The sequence below is a fragment of the Pelodiscus sinensis genome, chromosome 4 (genome assembly GCF_049634645.1).
Source record: "Pelodiscus sinensis isolate JC-2024 chromosome 4, ASM4963464v1, whole genome shotgun sequence".
Lineage (NCBI taxonomy): Eukaryota > Metazoa > Chordata > Testudines > Trionychidae > Pelodiscus > Pelodiscus sinensis.
The window spans coordinates 64,182,810-64,203,070 of NC_134714.1; the positions used below are offsets into that span (position 1 = coordinate 64,182,810).

The 20,261-nt window shown below is 41.6% G+C and overlaps 1 protein-coding gene across 14 annotated transcripts in view; it reads right to left on the reverse strand.

Annotated features, from left to right (window-relative positions):
• The window catches only part of EXD1 (exonuclease 3'-5' domain containing 1), an 83,215-nt gene that overhangs the window by 2,095 nt on the left and 60,859 nt on the right, over positions 1 to 20,261 (reverse strand). For 10 of the 14 annotated variants that reach the window (XM_075927135.1, XM_075927130.1, XM_075927128.1 and 7 more), the window contains 5 exons: positions 18,571 to 18,635; positions 14,133 to 14,219; positions 12,191 to 12,490; positions 10,162 to 10,305; positions 9,392 to 9,583 (listed from right to left, as the gene is read on the reverse strand). In XM_075927135.1, coding sequence (XP_075783250.1) covers positions 9,392 to 9,583; positions 10,162 to 10,305; positions 12,191 to 12,490; positions 14,133 to 14,219; positions 18,571 to 18,635 — 788 coding nt within the window. The remainder of the gene's footprint in view (positions 1 to 9,391; positions 9,584 to 10,161; positions 10,306 to 12,190; positions 12,491 to 14,132; positions 14,220 to 18,570; positions 18,636 to 20,261) is intronic. The other 4 variants (XM_075927133.1, XM_014576313.3, XM_075927136.1 and 1 more) reach the window with 3 other exon arrangements.

Here is a 20,261-nt window from a genome sequence, read left to right on the forward strand (position 1 = left end):
AAGATTTTAAACTTTCTTCTTAAAGGAAACCTACAACAGAAGAAATAGGGGGCTTGTTCCATTTTTTGCTTCTTTATGGTGAATAAAGAACTAAAAGGGGTGGTGTTTTTTTTTTTTTTTTTTAAGTATGCTCATTTTTACACTAGAAATTTAGATTGGTCTGCCCAAAAGGTTTTCTGTACTAGGAATCAATAGTTAAAAAAGTTTCCACTCGATACTAGTTCAGCAGTGCTAATGATGTGGCCTCTTCTGGTCAATGCTCCATTGGCTATTGGGTTTTATCATCATGTCATTTAATATTGTTGGTAAAATTCCCTCCTGTGAACTGAAGAATTAAGGAAGTGATCACATCACAAGAATAGAGAGACACTGAAAGGAAGAGAAATACCCTCAAACTCACCCTCCCCCCCAAAAAAAGCAAACTAGGAGGGAAAACCATTTAAAATCTATTGGGCTTTTAAATACCATTTCAATGTTGCGATATACCCAGGATATGATCTAGACTAACGAGTTGGCCATTCGTGCCCTCTGACATATGTTGCCCTTTACAATACTTTGCTGCTATAGTCTCCATTATGGACCACTCACAAATGAAAACAGCTTAGCAAGCAAGTTGTTCCCAGCTATACCTGTATGTGTTGCAGCCAGTTAGCAACACCTTTGCTCTTACAGGTCTTGGTTATATACGGCAAGTTGTTCCCAAGAGGCTCCCAGTCTCAGATTTTCCCCCAGAGATGTATGTCTTGTATTGCCCAGCCCTCTCCTAAGCAGTACAAATTCACAAAGTCCATATTTCTTAAACAGAAATATACACGGTGCCAATACATTTCCCCAAATGGAGTTTCCTAGACACTTCAATTTAAACACCTTGGAGTAGAACCAACAAAAAAAATTGCAAGTAATGAAGAATTAAAGGTCAGAAATACTCACAAGACAAAAATAAAATGCAACTTGAACAATGTTAATTCAAGTTAAGTTTCTTTTACCACTTGCTCTCAGCAGTCTTAGTGATCAAACAGCTTAGGCCAGAACCCCTTTTCCAGTTCAATAGAGGCTTCTTTGTCATCTCTGGAACATTAACTGATAGACAGAGAGAGGGGGGTGCTTTGGAACGTTTGACTCTCCTTTTTACATTGTCAGTCACCGTCTTGTAAAAAAAATTGCAAGGAGATTCTGGAAATAAGTCTTATGGAGGTGGTGTTTTCTGCTCCTTTTCCTCACCTATTTGAAGTTTGTCTATCTTTCCTGCTTGATGACTATTTACTACTTACATGCACGTTAAGTGGAGCACACATTCCTGAATTGGAGACAGACCCGTTTGCCAACTTCTATTGTAATTTGAAATGTATTATCATACAGAGAAGTCTTAGAACATCACAAACAATTTTGCCACACGTTTTTATCAGAACAACACTAACCAGCAAATTATGAGTTTTCAGATGATACCCCCTCAAGGTATACTTCGTACACCATTTATTACAATAAGTGTGTATGGTGTTGATTAACGGCTAGATTGTCTCAAAATATATTTTATGCTAAAGATTCACACCTCCACTATTTCAACTAAGGTGTAATAACCTCACTACCATGCTCAGAGAAATCAAGTAGGTCCTTCAACTAAAACTTTGAAGGCCATCCCCAATACTTGTAACATGAAGCAAGCAGTTTCAGGCCATCCTTATACATCATAAAGAGGCAAAAGCTGCAAAATAAATATTAAAAATCCTGTCCCCTTTGAAAGGGATATGTCAAATCAGACTGACTTCAAATATTAGGTTTCATGATAAAAAGATGTTTTGTAAGAACAACCTTTAAAATGCCCACTATATATTTTGGTTGTTTAAATGCCAATGAAACAAGGGTTTGATTTTGTTGTTTATCCCTCCCCATCCAGCATTTGCACCCCAGAAACAAAGTCTTGGCTTAATACCATTATATACATATTGGTAAAATCCCCTAATCATTGCTCTCATTAATATGTACGTTTGTTGTGCAAGTAAAGAAAGTCACATTAACACCTATCCAGCATTTTAGGACCATAATTCTCCTCTTTTCAGTTTTCACCCACTTAACCACCCCCTCACAAAGGCCTAGAAAAATAGCTAAACCTTGCTTGCCTTGAAGGTCAATGACTTGGCTTTACTGGATCAAAATGGCCATGGTAGTAAACTCTAGTGTAAAATGCCTTTAATTGAACATGTCTTGTCACCAGCTCTGTCCTGTTTGATCAGGAAGACAGGTGTTTAGCAACTCTAGTGCTGAGATATTCTACAGAAAGAAGAGAAGCCAAAATCTGAACCATTCAGGGCTAAGTCACAAAAACTCAAAGCCAGTGCAATCTATGTAGTAGAAGCATAGCATGCTTCCAATAAAAAGCAAACAGGTAGTCAGAGGAACAGTGGTTCTCAGGAGTAGTTGTACGAAACAGATTGCAGTAATCCATTCTAGAGGTGATCTACCATGGTTTCCTGTGTCTCTATACTAAAGATTGTGATAGGTCTGCATCCAAATAAAATGTTGCCAAATACACATGGGGGAAAAGCACTATTTGCTATTTACTACTTTCTGGGAATCAGAGCTGAGTAAATAAAGAGACTCTCTTGCTCCAGTAATATATTCTGACACAGAAAGTGCCTCCAGCATTACAAAAGGTATAATTTAGAAATCAGTTTAAACAGACTGATGTGGCTGCTGTTACCTTTAGACCCTACAGAAAAGTGATAAAAATACAGCTGTTTGCTGGGCTGGCTTTATTGTCAAAAATAAAAACCAAAACCAAAAAACAAGGCTTTGCAGTGGGAGAGAAGTGTTCAACCATTTAAAGGGACAGGATATCACATTATTTCACTCTACTTAAAAAAAAAACTTCCCACATTTTCACGCTCTTGTTTACATGGCTAACACTGTATAACGTAACTAAAAATTGTGGGTGAACTCCTGCAGACTCTTAAGTTGAAGCCATGATTCTGCAACTCAATAAAAGAAAACAATTTCAATTTGGGGGCACTGCTTGTTTTTGCACTCTCTTCGATAATGTGGTGATGGCAGTGCAGTACTGAATGGAACAACAGGAACAGCTGGCAGTAACAAATCAACTGGATTTCATACCAAAGTTTCATCCCAGCCAATAAGATGTGGAAGTTAGGAATTGTAACAACAAGAACAGAAAGCCCTATTGGGGGACACATGAACTCCAGACTGGTCAAATCTGCAGCTGGCCTATGTCGTTTCATAAAACAGTGTTGGATTAATTTTACCAGAAAAAAAAAAAAAAGACAGATCTTGTGCATTTTATAACAACTCCAGGTACACATTTTACTCCAGAGCTGAAGTGGCAACTCCACACTAAGTTTCCTACTAAAAAGAATGATGAGTCTCAGGTGATTAATTTGTATGGGCTAGGATTTGGCTACAAATGAGACAATATCAGGACACTGCATATTTGTTGGGACCTGCTAAGTATTATTTTGACAAAAGAATGTAGAGCAGAGTAAAAGGGGACAGAATCTGAGGAGATTAAGGGTATGGTTCAGATGCCACTGCTGACTCCAGCTTCTGATAATACATACAATGCTTGGTCTCAGTCATGGTCACTGAAGTTCCTCTTTTTCTACATTACGAATTCCATCTTTTCTTAGCTTCTGAGGAATAGCCAAATTAGTCTGTAAGAGGAAAAAATTAAAACACAACCAATAGTCAGGTAGCACTTCAAAGACTAACAAAACATGTAGATGGTATCATGAGTTTTCATGGGTACAACCCACTTCAGGTTGTACCCACAAAAGCTCATGATACCATCTATATGTTTTGTTAGTCTGGTAGCACTTTAAAGACTATTTGTTGTTTAAGTTTATCCTTTCTTAGGTTCAATCTTAAGTGTCATCTTGGATTGATGGCTGCTCTGCGTTGATTACTAAACTGAGCAACAGGTCATGGCAACATGTCTTCTCTGCTGGTACTTTCTGAAAATAAACTGGAGTAGCCATCAGTCTGAGGGTATGTCTACACAGCAAAGTTATTTCAAAATAACTTTACTAGCATCTACACAACCAAACCGCTATTTTGAAGTTAATTCAAAATAGTAGAGAGCGCTTATTTCGAATTTGGTAAACCTCATTCCACGACAAAACGCCAAATTCGAAATAGCTATTTCAAAATAAGTGCTGTGTAGACTAGGGGGCCTCCAGCCTTCCCAGGGTGCTCTGGTGACCACTCCAGCCTCAACCAAGAACACTCCTCTCCCTCCCCGGAGCCCTTAAAGGGGTTAAATCTGGCCACAGTGCCTGTGCCAGCTCCAAGCCTGCCAGCCCAGAGCCAGCAGTCACTGCCCCTGACCCAGTGGTCCAAAACATGAGCCAGCAAGCCACTGGCAGCCAGCCCTCCACCGCTCCCCAGGAGCAGTTTGTCAGCTCCCAGGAGCCTGCCAGGGCCCAGAGAAGGCGGGCACCTTCCTGGTCCAGGGTGGAGATCATGGCCATCACTCAGATTTGGGGGGATGCCCCCCAACGTCCATTATCTCTGCACTAGACAGAGGAACGTGGCTGTCTATGGCAGGATAGCTGCCAGGCTGACCACCAAAGGCCACATGCAAACCCAGGAGCAGGTTTGCATGAAAATCATGTTGGTTCAGCGAGACCCCCCCCCAACCCTGAGCTTCCCCTCTCCTTTCTTTCGCTTGCTTCCCCCTCCCCTCTCCTCTCTCCCACCTCCTTTCCCCAGTCTCAACAGAGTTTCATCCCCCCCCGTTTTGTTAAATAAAGAGAGTGTGTGTTCATGAAAATACATGTATTTTATTTTACATCAGGAATGGGAGTTAGGGAGGGGTAAGTGGAAGGATGTGAGGAAGGAATGAGGCACAAGCCCCCAGTGGGGCAGACTAGGGAGGCTCTTAGTGCTCTTCAGGGTGGAAGCTCTCCTGCAGGGCCTCCTGGATACTGACAGCCCCCCGATGGACCTCCCGAATGGCATCGTGCAGAAAGTGCAGCCAGGCTCTCAGCAATGCGTCCAAGAGAAGCACCAGAGTGCCCAGGGGCGGCTCCGGCTCCATGTTGCAGAGTAATGTGGTGTCCCGAGTGAGGGCAACCAGAGCACACAGACAAAATGCTTTGCTGTCCCTCATCAAGATAGGCAAGCAAGCAGGAAAAACTGAGACCGGCTGTCCGGGGAGGATCCCTTTAAGCACAGGCCTCAGACAGTCTCAGGCAGCAGCCACACAAAGTAACTCCTGACCTGATGCCCTGCCGGTCCTGGTTCCGGCTGGCCTTAAATGCTATTCAGTGTCCTCTCAGTATGGACGCGCTATTTTGAAATAGCAAAACGCTATTTCAAAATGCATTGTGTGTGTAGACGCGTTATTTCGAAATAACATATTTCATATTAACTATTTCGAAATAAGATATTTCAAAATAATGCTGTAGTGTAGACATACCCTTTGTCAGTGTGCACAGTTTGTGCACAATGGCTACATGGAAATGCCTTATAGAAATGCCATGGCTTTTTTGTATCATGGATTCAGGACATGAATTTCTTGGTTCACACTAAATTCCAGAGACTACTTCACTGCAGTTTCTATTGCAACTGATACTTCAACAGCCTTCTTGAATGTAAGCACTGATACACTCAGTAACAATCAGGGCATCATCTAATGTTTATTCCAAACTGTTGATGCTTGAGCAACTTCTTTAGAGCAACAACAATGTATGTTACCAACTCTCTACTTCAATGATAGCAGAACATTATTGGTTCCATCAGAGGTAAGGTAGAAGATAAATGATGTGGATGTAGCTGTTCTGAGCACAGTTGGACACAACAGGTCACACAGCTGTCCATATGCTTTCAGACCCATTAGTGTCAGCAAGATTGAAACTCATCCATTTAGAAAGATGCTGCAGGTTACAAATGTTTGAGATAACTGCAAATCATGAATGATGTTGTCACCAAATTCACCAGCAATACCCATCAAAGTTGCCATTTCTTTGCTCTCCTTTTGGCCTTCATTCTCCTGAATACCTTCTGTTCTAAAGTAAAACTCTTTGTTAGTGCCTTATCTGCACCCTGCAGCATTCTTCCTTTGTCTGTTCTTGGGCTCCCTCTTTAGGCTAAGCTGCTTGCCTGCTACTTGTATGTGGTCAATGGCTGCTTGCTTTCCCCTCGCTTCCTTTGCAGGAGTTCCTTTTTTCTGCTTTTAAAATGCTAATTTCCCCTCTCTAGCTAGGTGGTTCACACTGTCCTAACAGCAAAAACAGCAGTCTGCCACCTTGAGCCTCTAAATGAACTTCTCCCCTTTTTCACGGTATTTGCTTAATGTTCCTTCTTCAGGCAAAAACAGCAGTAGACATTTGTAGGCTAGAAATCCTGCATCTCCAAATGTGATTTTTGAACCCAGCAAAGAAAGGGGTTGTATTAGAAATGTAGGTGTTACCATAGTCCCTCTATTATTTAGGCTGCAAAACTGAAAACAGCAGGAAATTGAGGCTTCATACTGGGGAGTGTGCTCAAACATTAAAAGGGGAAGGACATCATCACAGATGATTTTTAATTGGTTTAGTTTATTTAGTTGAGGAACCACATTTAATTCAATTCAAGAGTGTCTACATGGTGGTTTTGCACAGATTAAAATAAATCAGTTTTTAACACACATTTTACTTAAACCAGTGCAACTTTGTGTTTAACAGAAGGCCACAAGCTACTGAAAATCTGGTTGTTCCTCCCACACACTGAGGTTAGCAGGCTTTAGTGCAAGTGTAGCTGAAAGTGATGACTATGAAATGACTAAAAACGGAATTAATACCAACTATTTTTGCTATCTAAGCAGAGAGGTTTTTTTAAATAAGGAAACAGATAATGAAAAGAAAATTAGGTCATTAGAGAGAACTATTTAGATTTTAACATTAATTAAAAAGTTATTTTTAGATTAATTCCCTGTCTAAAATCCTGTAACATCAACACATTAATACCAAGGATTTGACTCATTCTTAGTATTGGTATTCCATTAAAGTAACCTACTAACTTTTTTTCTTAGGTGGTGGGGAAAAAAAATGTATGCTCTTTTTGCTTCGCTATATATAATGGTCCAAAACAGGGGTTTCCCAACCACCGGGCTGCAGACTGCTGGCTGCCAGTTAACAGCGATTTTGGGGCTGGGGCCAGAGGAGCTGTGTGGCAGATGGCCACTCCAGTGGCCAGAACTAGAGGAGCCATGTGGCAACCAGGACCAGAGGAGCTGCATGGCGAGCAGCAGGCAGCTGCTCCGGCGGCCAGGGCCGAGGCTGCTCTGTCCCAAAGCCTTCAGGGAAGACGAGCTCTCCCCACAATCAGGGCAAGCAGGCAATGATGGTGCTGTTGGAATTTTCCCCACATCCATGCGAGTTAATTCATTCCAGTAAATCATCCAAAATAAATTGTAGCAAATATCAATTTTCTGTGTGAACTAGGGATGTTAAAGACTAGTTGACTATCCGATAGTCGACAAGCTTGTCGATTAGTCGCTCCCCCCTTTCCTGCCTCGATCAGAAAGAGGCAGCAAGGGATGGGGGAACAGGAGGGGATACTTCAAAGCAGCAGCACCACGAGCTCCTCGCATTGCTGCCACTTTGAAATGCCACCGCGGGAGCTCAGCATCAGGCTCCTCCCTGCATCTCAAAGCAGCAGTGCCACGTGGAGTCCAGCTGACCCCAGGCTCCATATAGTGCTTTTGCCTTTAAAGTGTATCAACAGCCCTAGGGCTGTTTCTACACTTCAAAGGCAGAAACGCCCTATCAACTAGTCAAATCGTCAATGCAAAGTGAATTGACTATTCAATTAATCAATTACCCGCAATTTAACATCCCTAGTTGGAAGCTTGGGGTTGTGGCTATCCCAGGCCAAGGGAGGGTGTGCCTCCAGCCAGCCCCTTTGATTCTGTATGATTTTATGAGAAGCAATCCTACTCCAGGCACATCCCATTTTTTGGCACAACCAAACCCTTACCTTGCTTTAAGTTATGATAAGAGGAAGCTGTATATGGAATTTGATGGTCCTAGCTCTATTTTGTAGGAGCTCTTGAACAAACAGACAAACTCTCTCAAAAATAATGGATTAGAAGTTTAGCTCTTCTCAGGCCTTTTTCTGAAAGACTATGGACACTTTTTTCTTCCTCTGCACGTCAATTATGACATCTTCTCCTTTATTTGTGAAGCAATAGTGACATCTAGTGGATATTTGTCATCTGAAGAAGTGGGTTGTGCCCATGAAAGCTCATGATACTATTTATATTTTTTGTTAGTCTCTAGGGGCATGTCTACACTAAGAAATTATTTTAAAATGAGTTAGTTCAAGATAACTCAAAATAAATATTTCAAAATAAACTTATTCCCCAAAGAAAGCAGGAGTTATTTTGAAATAACCAGCCTCTTACTTTAAAATAACGAGCTTGATAGTGAGGATGCTCTGCTTGTTATTTTGAAATAATTCCCTAGTGTAGATTAGGACTAAGGCACTACAGAACCACTCATTTAAGCTTTTTATCTGGTGAATGCTTAATCTTGATTTAAATTCTCCTACATATAGGCCCCGTTTCAATGAAGTATGTGAGTAATCCCATGGGATTTAAACTTGCACTTTGTTGAATTGGGGCCTGACTAGAAAAAGCTTAGATCACATTTCTTTCTTAAAGGTGGCCTATATTATTCCTTATCAATAGTTTACTATTTAAATATGGGGCAGTAAAATAAAAGTAATTTTAGATCTTCCTCTGTGGATGTATCCCAGCCTCATTTCCAATGGTAAAAGCTAATTTCATTAACTCCATAGTAAGTGTTCCAAGCCTCAAATTCAGGGAAGGTGTGATCCAGTGACAATCTTGTCTCAATGCAAGAGGATGAGATAGAGAAGGCCTCTAATTCAATCAACTGAGTTCTCCAGTGAGTCCAATTCCAGACATACCCTTCATATACTCAAGTATCAGAGGGGCAGCTGTGTTAGTCTGAATCTGCAAAAGCGGCGAGGAGTCCTGTGGCACCTTATAGACTAACACGGCTACCCCTCTGATACTTGACACCATGCAAGGCACTGCATTTAGCCATATGGAGTAGAATTCTATCAACCACACTTCAGTTAGTCTATAAGGTGCCACAGGATTCCTCACCGCTCCTTCATATACTGAATCTCTGGAAGCAAGGTTGAAAACTAGTATCCATTAATTCAAACTAATTCCAGAGATTGTTTTAATATAAATATTTCTTTGGTAAATGGGAGATTGTATGTATTTGAACAACACATGCACAGAATAGCTTATAGAACAATGCAGTTATGCATGAACAGAAACTCTGATTTGTTAAGAGTGGGAGAAAGACAAAGTGATAGGGCACTAAGTGATATAACCAATCCGAGAATCCAGTGAGATAGTGTCTACCTCTGTGCTCCCTAGAAGATCTTCAGGCCCCTCCCGATATGCATTTAAGTATCCATCCACCAAGTTTGTTAAGTCAGACATCATTTCATCCAGTAGCAACAAGCGGAGAGGTAGAAGGTAAGTGGTTTCCAGAGCCAACACTTTCAGCAGTGAAGTTGGAAGAGGTCTCACAAACCATATATCAGGGTTCTCCTGCATGTCCCAAATATAAATGAAAAGGAATAACGATTATCTACTTTACATAACAGTTGTTCTTAGTTACATTTCTCATGTCCATAACCCTGCTGAACTGCATCTGGCCTCCGGGCCAGTTATTGCTCACTGCTGCTCTAAGGCCTTGTCTATGCACAGTTTTGCCAGTTTAACTATTCCAATCTAAATATACCCTACATTATTTAAGACCCCCATGTTTCTTCACGGTTTGTAGATTTTTTTTGCCCATAAATTATATTTCAAAGTGACCTTTTAGAATATACAGTCATGGGCACTGATGGCAAGTGAAGCTTGAACCTTCTTCCTAACCAGCTAATATTATAAATTTGTGCTCCCTAAGTGGTTTGTATAATACTGAAGTGGATTGCCTGTATAATATTGAATAGACTCAGACTCCCTCACTTACAATCCCAAACTGCATTAAAAAATCTGTGTTTCCTATTATCATGCTCCTTTCCCAACTGACAATCACAATAGGCAAACATTTGAAAGGGGCAATGTACAGTTCCTGATTGTGTCCTTAGAGATTATGACTGGTATTGAACTGAGCCACTTACTTGAATAGCCTGCTGCCTGCACTCCAGGAAGGACACCTTTTGGGGGGACATCTTGAGATGTCGCATCAAGCACTCCTGAAGGGAACTGATGCGATGTGGAAGGAACCCACCTGTTACATTGAAGAAATGCAGGACATCAGCAACCTGTGAAGAGAATGGTCAGTATAGGATGACCAGCATCTTTGGTCCAAAAAGCAAAGAACATAGATGTTTAAATTAAAGATAAAATGTTCAAACTGGAATCATGCCCATACCTTCAAATGTTGCTTAGGGCACAAAAAAGGCTCCATCATCACTGTCTAGCCCAGGCCACACTTTGCACATCCTCAAGATAAGAATTAATTTGATGGCAGCAAACTTATTTTGGTTGTGTACAATCTCACAGCTAACAGTTTTCTGCCCACTCCCCTTGAAATGTCATTCACTTTAAAATGTTAGTTATACGTTTAGGGGGAGTTCCTGTTAAATTTCTTCCTCTCTCGCTAAAATAGTTGTTTAAATTACTGACACAAAAGGAGGAAAAACATGGTGAAACAAGTTTATAAACAAAAACTATAATCTTAAGTATTGTAGCATAATAGTAAATCTATAGCATTACAAAAGCAGCTTAAAAGATACCATAACTATGCACAAATGGGCTGCATCAAATACTAGATCACTTAACTGATAACACCTGATTAGGCAGTTACAACAACTGTCTCACAGGGAAGAGGAAAATAAAATATTTTTGCCAAGCTAGTCAGACTTGGGCCTTATCTCTACTACAGATTCTTTTTTTAATCAAGTAATTTAATTGTTCCTAACAACTGCACAGCTGTTAGTAACAATAGGGCCATGTAGCTGAGTGAGGCATACTGATACATCTTTTGATTTTTCCTCTGAGAAGCTGCGACTGGGTACGTCTAGACTGTAGGCTTCTTCTGAAGAGATCATCCACACTGCCAAAGCGCATCAATAAAGAAACCTGCTTTTTCAAAAGATTCCACACAATGGACGCTACCTCACATTTCAACTGTGATTATTATGGACGGAGTGGCCATGAGGGCACCCGTGCTTTTTCCTGGAGGCCTCTTCCTTCAGAAAAAACTCCCTCTTCCGTGTCCACACGCGCCTTTTTCCGAAAGAGCTCTTTCGGAAAAGGCATTCTTCCTCATAGAATGAAGTTTACCAATTTCGGAATAAACCCTGCATTTTTTAGATTGTCTTTCAAAAGAACACAAAAGAAGTGTGGACGCAAGTCTAGACACACTTGTAAGAAGTGGTATTTACTTGCTACCAAAGTGGCTCAGAAATTAGGTCTATGTGGGTTTACCTGAACTAAAATTAGGTGATTTCTGATCACAGTGACTCGAGTGCAATAGAGTACAGAAAGGAAAATAGATCAATTTTTCAGTGACTAGTGCATTGAGACAGCAGTGGAAGGACAGTTTGTAACAATTTAGATATACTAGGAGTGGAATGAATCTGCCCTGCCACTAAACCAATTTACGTCTCACCAAGACAGAGCTGGAGTGATTATGAATCAGTCAAGAAATCCATCTTTCGGAAGGGGACAGTGGAGAGAGGAGAGAAGCATGTGAGCAGACTAGGTCCCACCAAAATAAGAGTAGTTATACCAGTGCAGACCAAGCCTAAGCAGACAAGTTGAAAACGCTGTAGCCTTGTTCACGGAGCTTTAACTTGCTGCTCTTTGGGGTTAGGGGCTGTTTTTTCACACCCCTTATCCAGTACGTGACAGTACTCTAGAGCATCAGAGTATACTTATCTTAACATTAAAAAATTTCATTGTAGACCAAGCAAGCTATGCTTTGGTACGTGCTGACTGGTCAAATTGAAGCCTTTTACCATATATTTACACATATATACAGCCTGCCTTGCCTGTACTGGAGTTTAAGAATGTGTTAACTAGAATGTGATAGCTAATACGTTCTAAGCAAACTCTTATATCCTAATAAGGAGAAAAAGTCAATAAGCTTGTCTCTTGTGGACACTGTTCTCTGGTTATAAACTAGACTAGACAGCAGAGTACCTGTGTATCAAACACGTTTGAAAGAATGATTCCATACTGGTGTGAGAGGCAATCTGAGATCGAACGGCAGTCATGAATGACCTGAAGAACAAAAGAAAGATGCTTGAACCTGGCAGTTGATTCAACGGCCAATTGCAATTTCTTAATGATGGCCAAATATTTCACAGATGCCCTGCCACCTTTCTGAACACTTACTTTCAAAATTTTCTTGTCCTCCAGCACTATTTGCAGTCCATTTTTGAAAATTCCAGGCCCCAGACGGAAAACATCAAATAAAAAAACCCGACTCCTCGTGGCTACCTAAAATAAACCAATCCCAATTTATTTGCAAGTGGGGAGGCAAGAGATCAAAAAAAGGGGGGAGGGTCTGCCACTATACAACTTTTGCAAAGAATGCTGTTCACAAAAAGCATCAAAGACAGCAGGTTTACAGTTTCATGGATATTAATCTGCAGATAGTGTATCTGTTTGCAAACAGATACACTCAGACAAACTTGCAATATGGGATCAAACTCAGTAGCTTATTATGTGCAGTTACAGAATGAGCATTTTCAGATATGGAAAGAATGTACATGTGAGACATCCTCTGCACAACGCTTGCATTAAAAAACACATTTCCATTTTCCCACTTTCTTCACAGGATACAGACAAAGCAAGTAACAGTCACCCTGAACTTTTCCTTTCATTGACTCCCCTTTCACTACAAGGACCAAAATGAAAACACTGTCTCCTGCCCTCTTCCATCAGACTTTGATACAAGACTTAGCCATGTTTATATTCAAAGTTGCCTTGTCTTAAGGAAAGCTGTTATTTTAACCAATTTAGTTATATGCATTCAAACCATGTGGGGACATTTATTTTACATAAACCAGATTTAAAATTGAATTAAGCATCCACAAGCTTTGGACACATTTAAATAAACTGTTTAAACCTAAAGTTAAAACCAAGTGCAACTTTTAATTTAGGTAAGGCCTTGCCATCATGAATGTCAACAGCTCTGGACTGATGCTTTTAAGCTAATCTTCCCATATTCTGCTGTGTTTCAATATCAATTACCAACTATGGGCTTTGTCTACACAATTGTTTTGCTGCTTCAGCTATGCATAGTTAAAGCAGCAGAACCCTCCTAGTGTAGATGCAGTTATAGAAAATTCCTTACACTGGTATAGCTTATTCTGGTTCAACAAAGTAAAAGAAATACCAGTATGACACTTTATATTAGTATAGTCACTTCCACACTGTGGTTTTTACCACTAACTATTGTGGCAAGGTCAGTCCCATTCCTGGGTCCCAGACCCCTGTTCTGCCCACTAACCCACTGTTTGGGGGCCACAATACAAGTCTCACTGGCCTTTTTCATCATATGGCCTTCTATTCCTCAGCAAAACAGAGTGTTGGGGCAGATACCCCGGGCCAGTCGGGGTGAATAAGCAGTCCTCCTCTGACCACTTGGGGGGGAAGGGAGCCTCCAAACACTCCGTGGGAGCCTCTTACCTCCCCCTGCTGCCTTTAGCAGTGCTGATGTTGTTCCCTCAGCTTCTCTCAATCTCCTTATCAGTTGTTTGTTCATCTCCACCTCCACTCTCCAAACTCAGTCTCCACTCTCCCCTATCCTCCCCCACTGAAAGGTTTTTAAAGAGGTCATGTGGCAGCCTGAATCAACTCATCTAGCCCTTGATTTATAGCAGCCCTGTCTCAGCTGCCCCCGATTAGCCAGGGCCATTGCTGTTTATTTTTAAGAGCTGCCTCTCTCCCCTTCTATCAAGTCCTTTAACCTGCCCTGTTACACTACGAGTTAAAAAATGTACGTGTATAATTATGTTGAGAGGGTGTGGAGTTGTTTTAAGAGTAGACTTAGTCCAAGTCTTTTTCTTAGATCATGTCTTCTTAACTGTGTTTTTTCAAGATGTTCCACTTTCTCTTTTTTCTAACTGACCCTTACCTGAAGCCAGCAGAGTCTTCCATGACGACATAGGTTAACACCCTCTGCTGCCATACTAAAAACACTCTGTTTTTGGATGTGCAGCATCTAGTGAGAACGAGAAGGAAAGGAATATCACAAGGAATTGGATGGCTTGGGACAGCAGTCATAAAAATTGAGAATCTTTCACTTCAATCATTGGTTGAAATTCAACCGAAGTTGTCAGTGACTAAAAATAGTTTGCATCAGACAGGCATTCAGTGGCCTGCGAGAAATGCAGAGAGGTTCCAGTACACTTACTGGAAGATGTGCTTCATATGCCTAACATATACCATAATCAGTGCCCTTGCTGATAGTCTTAGCAGAGAAATCAAGGAATGTATGGACATGAATACTGAACAGCTCTTTCCCCATTAGAGGAGATAAGGCATATTGATGAGATAAAACAAGTAGTCTGGTGGCACTTTCAAGAAACAAAATTGTTAGGGCATTAGTATGGATAAATTTGCTCCCTCTACTCTACCTGTTTCATGATTTAAAACACGGGTGGTTGGTGAATAGGAAGTTCAGGGAGACTAATAATAGCACCTAAAAGCCCACTCACTGACCAAGAGCCCACTGTGCTAGGCTTACAATTTAAGTGTAAGGCAAAATGGACTCAGAAAAATAGATGGTGGGGTACAAGAAAACAATGACAATACTGCCAGTTATGTCAGTCCTTCTGATCAATAATCTCAGTACAACAGCACTGTTGTACTTAACCACTGTTAAGTTCTATCTATTACAGTACTTAAAAAAAAGTCACAAAAAACCCTGAAAAGAGGCACAATTGGGGCACTGAAGGAAAAGGGGTCTGGACCATGATAGTGTTCTTATTATAAAGCAATCTCAGAGCATAGGCCATGCACAAGCAGCAAAGGCCAACATTAGTTAAAGACTCTCAGTTTCTTTTTCAAGCAATGCTTAAATTAGCTCTCTGGGGCAGTGATCATCTTTTTGCTATTTGTATGTACAAGACCTAGAACAATGGAGCCCCAATACCTCATAGGTCCTTCTGCCACGAAAGATAATAACTGTTTATATTATGTAACCATAGGAGGCAAGATCATTTCCTCCAAATAAAGTTTTTAAATTATGAACCTGCCACCCTATCACCACCAGCTACTTAATTATGAACCCTCTCACCACCAGCTATTTAGGCCTCCTTTAGAATCTGCAGCAGCAAAGGCAGTGTCCAAACCCCAGGCAGACTGGGGAAGAAATGTAAAAAAAAAAAGTGATAACTTGCAAAAGCCCCACACACCACAGAAAACACAGACCAAGAGACTGTCACCCATCACTAAGTACCGTATTTTCCGGCGTACAAGGCGACTGGGCGTATAAGACCCCCTAATTTTTTAGTTTAAAGATAGGGTTTCGTCTTATACCCCAGCGCCCCTCCACCTCCTTTGCTCCCGGTGTCCCTGGTCTGCTGGAGACGGTCCCCAGCAGACCAGAGGCACCGGGAGCAAAGCCGCAGCAGCAGCGGGGTCCCACGCCTCTGAGGCTTTGCCAGAGCAAAGCCTCAGAAGCGCGGCACCCCACCGCCGCTTCGGCTTTGCTCCCGGTGCCTCTGGTCTGCGGGGGACCGTCTCCAGCAGACCAGGGACACCGTGAGCAAAGCCTCTGAGGACGCCCCGGCAGCGGGACAGCCCCGGCGCGCCTGGGCTGCCCCGCCGCCGGCTTCCCCCGAGGCTTTGCAAAGCCGCGGAGGGGCTCTGGTGGGGCAGCTCAGGCGCGCCTGGGATGCCCCACCGCCGGCTTCCCCCGAGGCTTTGCAAAGCCGCATACGCGGCGTATAAGACGACCCCCGATTTTGGGGGGATGTTTTTTAACATCAAAATTCGTCTTATACGCCGGAAAATACGGTAATTCTGATGCTCCCCAGAACACAAACCACTTCATTTTGATTCCTATTAAATACATCCATTTAATCTGACCCCCACAACAACTGATAGGCCCCCATATTGAGACTCCCCTGCACATCAATTGATACAAATCGCAAACAGAATTAGATGCAGAGCCCCATTTTTGATAGACTTCACAAAGATTACAAACCCCAATATGCATGTTAACACATGTGCGCGCACACCTTTCTGCATCATGTTACACCTGTGGAAGAAGTCACTGGTGGATATCAAAGAGGTCATTATCACTTTACTCAGAGAAACAGTGGTTACCACAGCTCCACAGGAGTTACATAACACCAGCTCCTCTAGCGAGGAGTTCCACAGATTGACTGTTAAGGGAAGAAATACGTCACAAGGAATAAATAATATTTCCTTATTTATTTTGTGTCTCTGTGGTTGGTACTTCTACCATACTGGGTTCCTACAAAGGGGAAGTGAGAAGCTAGTATTGATGAAGCTATTTTATATTTAGCTAGAAGCCATTCTGTATAACAAAAGCCATTTTAGTTTTTTGTGTTTGCACGAGGAAGTAAACTGGCCTTCATCGAGGTGGGAAAAAACCAAAGGGATGCGCTGTTGAAATGTGTTAATAAACTATTTTGAGCTAAAGCTCGAACTCCCTTTTAACCTGTTTCTTTCTATGCTAATAATAATTCCTCTTTGAAGTTCTCTTTAATTTCTTGCCCTAACATCAGACTTGTTTGGTTAAGGGTATAAAATACTAGAATTAATTGTATTAGCCAGCCTTACTGGGCCCGGCTTTGCTAAGACCACGTTTGGCTCACTTTGCTTTTATTGGCCAATAAAACTGTCTGTTTAGCCGCGTAAACTAAGTGAGGCGTTTGCTTCAACAGTATTTTTAACTTGTTTGAATCAAGGTTGTGAGAGCACTTAGTCATTAGTGCCTCTATTGTTTCTTCAGCTTCTGCAGATGTGCCCTTGACTGTTTTCACCTGTACACTGGCCACACAGTTCTGTCAGATAAGGAAATTAAACTGGAGGAATAAAAGACACATTCCAGAAGGTATGGCAATCTTCTGATGCTTCCGATTGCAAGTAGAGGGCTTGGCTGGAAACAAAGTCTATGCTTGCATCCTTCTATACGGAGCAGAGTTCCTGAAGATGCATGTGTCATGCATCTTTCCCGAGCATCCTGCCTTGATGTCAGTGAAACAAACCTTGTGACCTACCAGAGACTCTGCCATCATAAATAGGTAGCCCTTTCTGTTGATCTACTCTGTCACAAAATGATCTGGTACCAAAATGGGGTTACGCATGCCATTATAGCTCCACCACAGTTCAGGAATCCCATTGCTGCAAAGCCATCCACTGTTTCCCCACCCTATTTCCCACCCAGGGTGTGTCTAGACTACAGGGTTTTGTCGACAAAAGTGGACTTTTGTCGACAAAACTATACCTGCGTTTACACTACCACCAAGTTCTGTAGACATAACGTCGACAGAACTCAGCAGTTTTGTCAACGGCGGTAAACTTCATTCTATGAGGAATAACGCCTTTTGTCGACAGAGTTCTCTCAACAGAAGGCGTTATTGCATCTACACTGTCCTTTGCGTCTACACTCTCATGTCAACAAGGCGGCTTGCTTTGTCGACAGAACTGGATGCAGTCTAGACGCTCTTTGTCGACAGAAGCTTTGTCAACAGTATCTGTTGACAAAGCCTCTGTCGACAAAAGCCTGTAGTCTAGACGTACCCTCACAGTCCTTTGTAGTAGAAGGTAATTAATAGCTCTGCACTCTTGCATCACTACAACACCCATCCTGGACTTGTCTATTCCAAACTAATTTTTCACTGATCAGCAGTAGTCCAGGGTTACCAGCTTCTATACAGCAATCACCACTTGCTTCTCCAGTGTGAGGACAGCTCTCATTTTGGTGTTCTTGCACCAACGCCTGTAAAAGAGCTCTGCACACAGTTCTAGGAGGTGGCCTTGAACATTGCAGCCATTGCTCATCTCAAAACTCACATAATGATGCACTTCCCCCACTCTGTGCTTGTTTCCTGCACCAAAATCAACAATCCACCATGTGAAGCTGCTCCATAAATGCCAGAAGCAATTCTGAATTATTTCTTTCCATTAAACACATAGGGAGTCAACTATCAGATTCACAGCTCATGAAATACTGCATGATCAGCTGCATTCTGTTCATAACACTCACAGTACCGGAGATTAGTGTATGATCCATGTTTTGATACAGATGGGAAGCGCTCAGTTTATAGTGCCTGTTGAAAAGCGGCACAAAACAGTCAGAAATCCATGGAACAGAGAAAACTCCATCATGGGATGGTGAACTGTGCCCCAGGAAGCACTGCAAACCCTTCCCAGAAAACCCAACATGGTGGCAAGTTGCACAGTAGGATATTTAGCCATGGTGCACTCCTCTGTCTATGGATACATCCCATCATCACAAATATGATAGTGATGTAACTTAAGTCAACTTAACTTTGTAATGTAGTTTTAACTGGAATGTTATCACTGTTATTACTCACAGCAGGACCAAATTTCTGCTGGAATTGGTCAATGACTATGTACTCCATATTTTCCTCTTCTCCCTCTGCAATGAAAAACACAACATCAGAGATTGCCTCTGCATTAGTGATTCCAGTGGATGTATATTTTACATCCACACTCAAATCCCATCTTGCCAGAGCTGGTCACACTACAGTCCTATCTTCCCTTTCCTCCAAGATGAAAAACTTCAAGTACATTATTGCTCTTCCAAACCAAGTTTGCAATAACTATGCCCAGCAGATCGAATGATAGCCCATTAACAGCAACTCCAGTATTTTGATCTCACTGTGAAACAGAAACCAGTAATGAGTTATAAAAGTGATGTTCCAAAGCTTAATTTAAAAAAAGAAAAGAAAAAGGTTGGTGCCCTTTTTAGTTTCTGTTATGAAATATAGAGGAGGCAGGAAAAGTTTTGTAAAAAGATTTCAGACTCTGTCCAGGCTGGAACATGTTATGAGAGCAGAACCGATAAGAGAGTGAAAATTAAGCAATCAAGAGAGAAAGTGATTTTTAGTCAGCTTTAAAACACTGGCATTCATGGAGTTTGAAACACTGTTTTCAATTGTTAACAATAATGCATAAGAATTACTTGGAGAAAGGCTCTCTTTGCAAAGATTGAACATGTCCTTTTCTTTCAGTTAAGGTACAAAAGTTGACAATGCACCTCTCCGACATTCTCAAGAGGGCTCCAGCAAAGCCAGGAAAGACTACACTGGTCAATCCTGACATTTCTATTTTTAATTGCAGATTTAAAATACCCTTCATTTCAGTTGTTTTGACAATCTTAAATAACTGAAAAAATATAAGCCTCGTTTTAAAAAATCCTTTGCAAATCACTGTATTCAAACTTTATTCTCTCATTTCCTGGGTTGTTCCAACCGTACTTTCACTACAGAACAAAAGAAAATATTCCTGTAGCATCCTCATGGGGGTATCTGTGCCCCATGCAAGACCTGAGCCAGATTTTGAATGTGGGACCATTTGCACACAAAGCAGGAGCTTTTCTATTTGACCACCAACCCTCTGCAAGTATCCTCCAAGTATAACCACCAGCATTGCACTGATCATCAATGGCCAGTTAGGCTTAGGATTTTAGTACAGCCGCTCCCCAAGTTGCAAACGGTCGAGTTATGACCGTTCACACAACTAAAGCTCCATGGAGCAGTCGTAAAGGCAGTCCCCGAGTTACGAATGCAACCCATGCTTACGAACAGTGCGGTTGCGTGTATCTCAATGGGGTCCGAGTTACGAACAGATCGAGTTACTGCCAAGTGTTTGGTCCGTAACTCATTCGTAACTTGGAGAGAGGCTGTAGACACCACACAATAATGAAACAAATTAACACACAAGAGGTGGTGGAATCTCCCTCTCTGGAGATATTTAAGAACAGGTTAGATAGACATCTGTCAGGGATGGTGTAGAAGGAGCTTGGTCCTGCCTTGAGGGCGGAGGGCTGGAATCGATGACCTCTCGAGGTCCCTTCCAGTCCTATTATTCTATGATTCTATGTCTTGCTTGTTGCAGTAAATACTTCAACCTATTCACAAGAGCAATTGTGCTCCTTTGTGCGAAAAAAAAGTCATTTTGCAGTGAGGAGAAAGCCATAGTACAAGTGTTATGAAAAAATGTATAAGGTGACAACTAAGATTTCCTTATCTTTGTATAATAT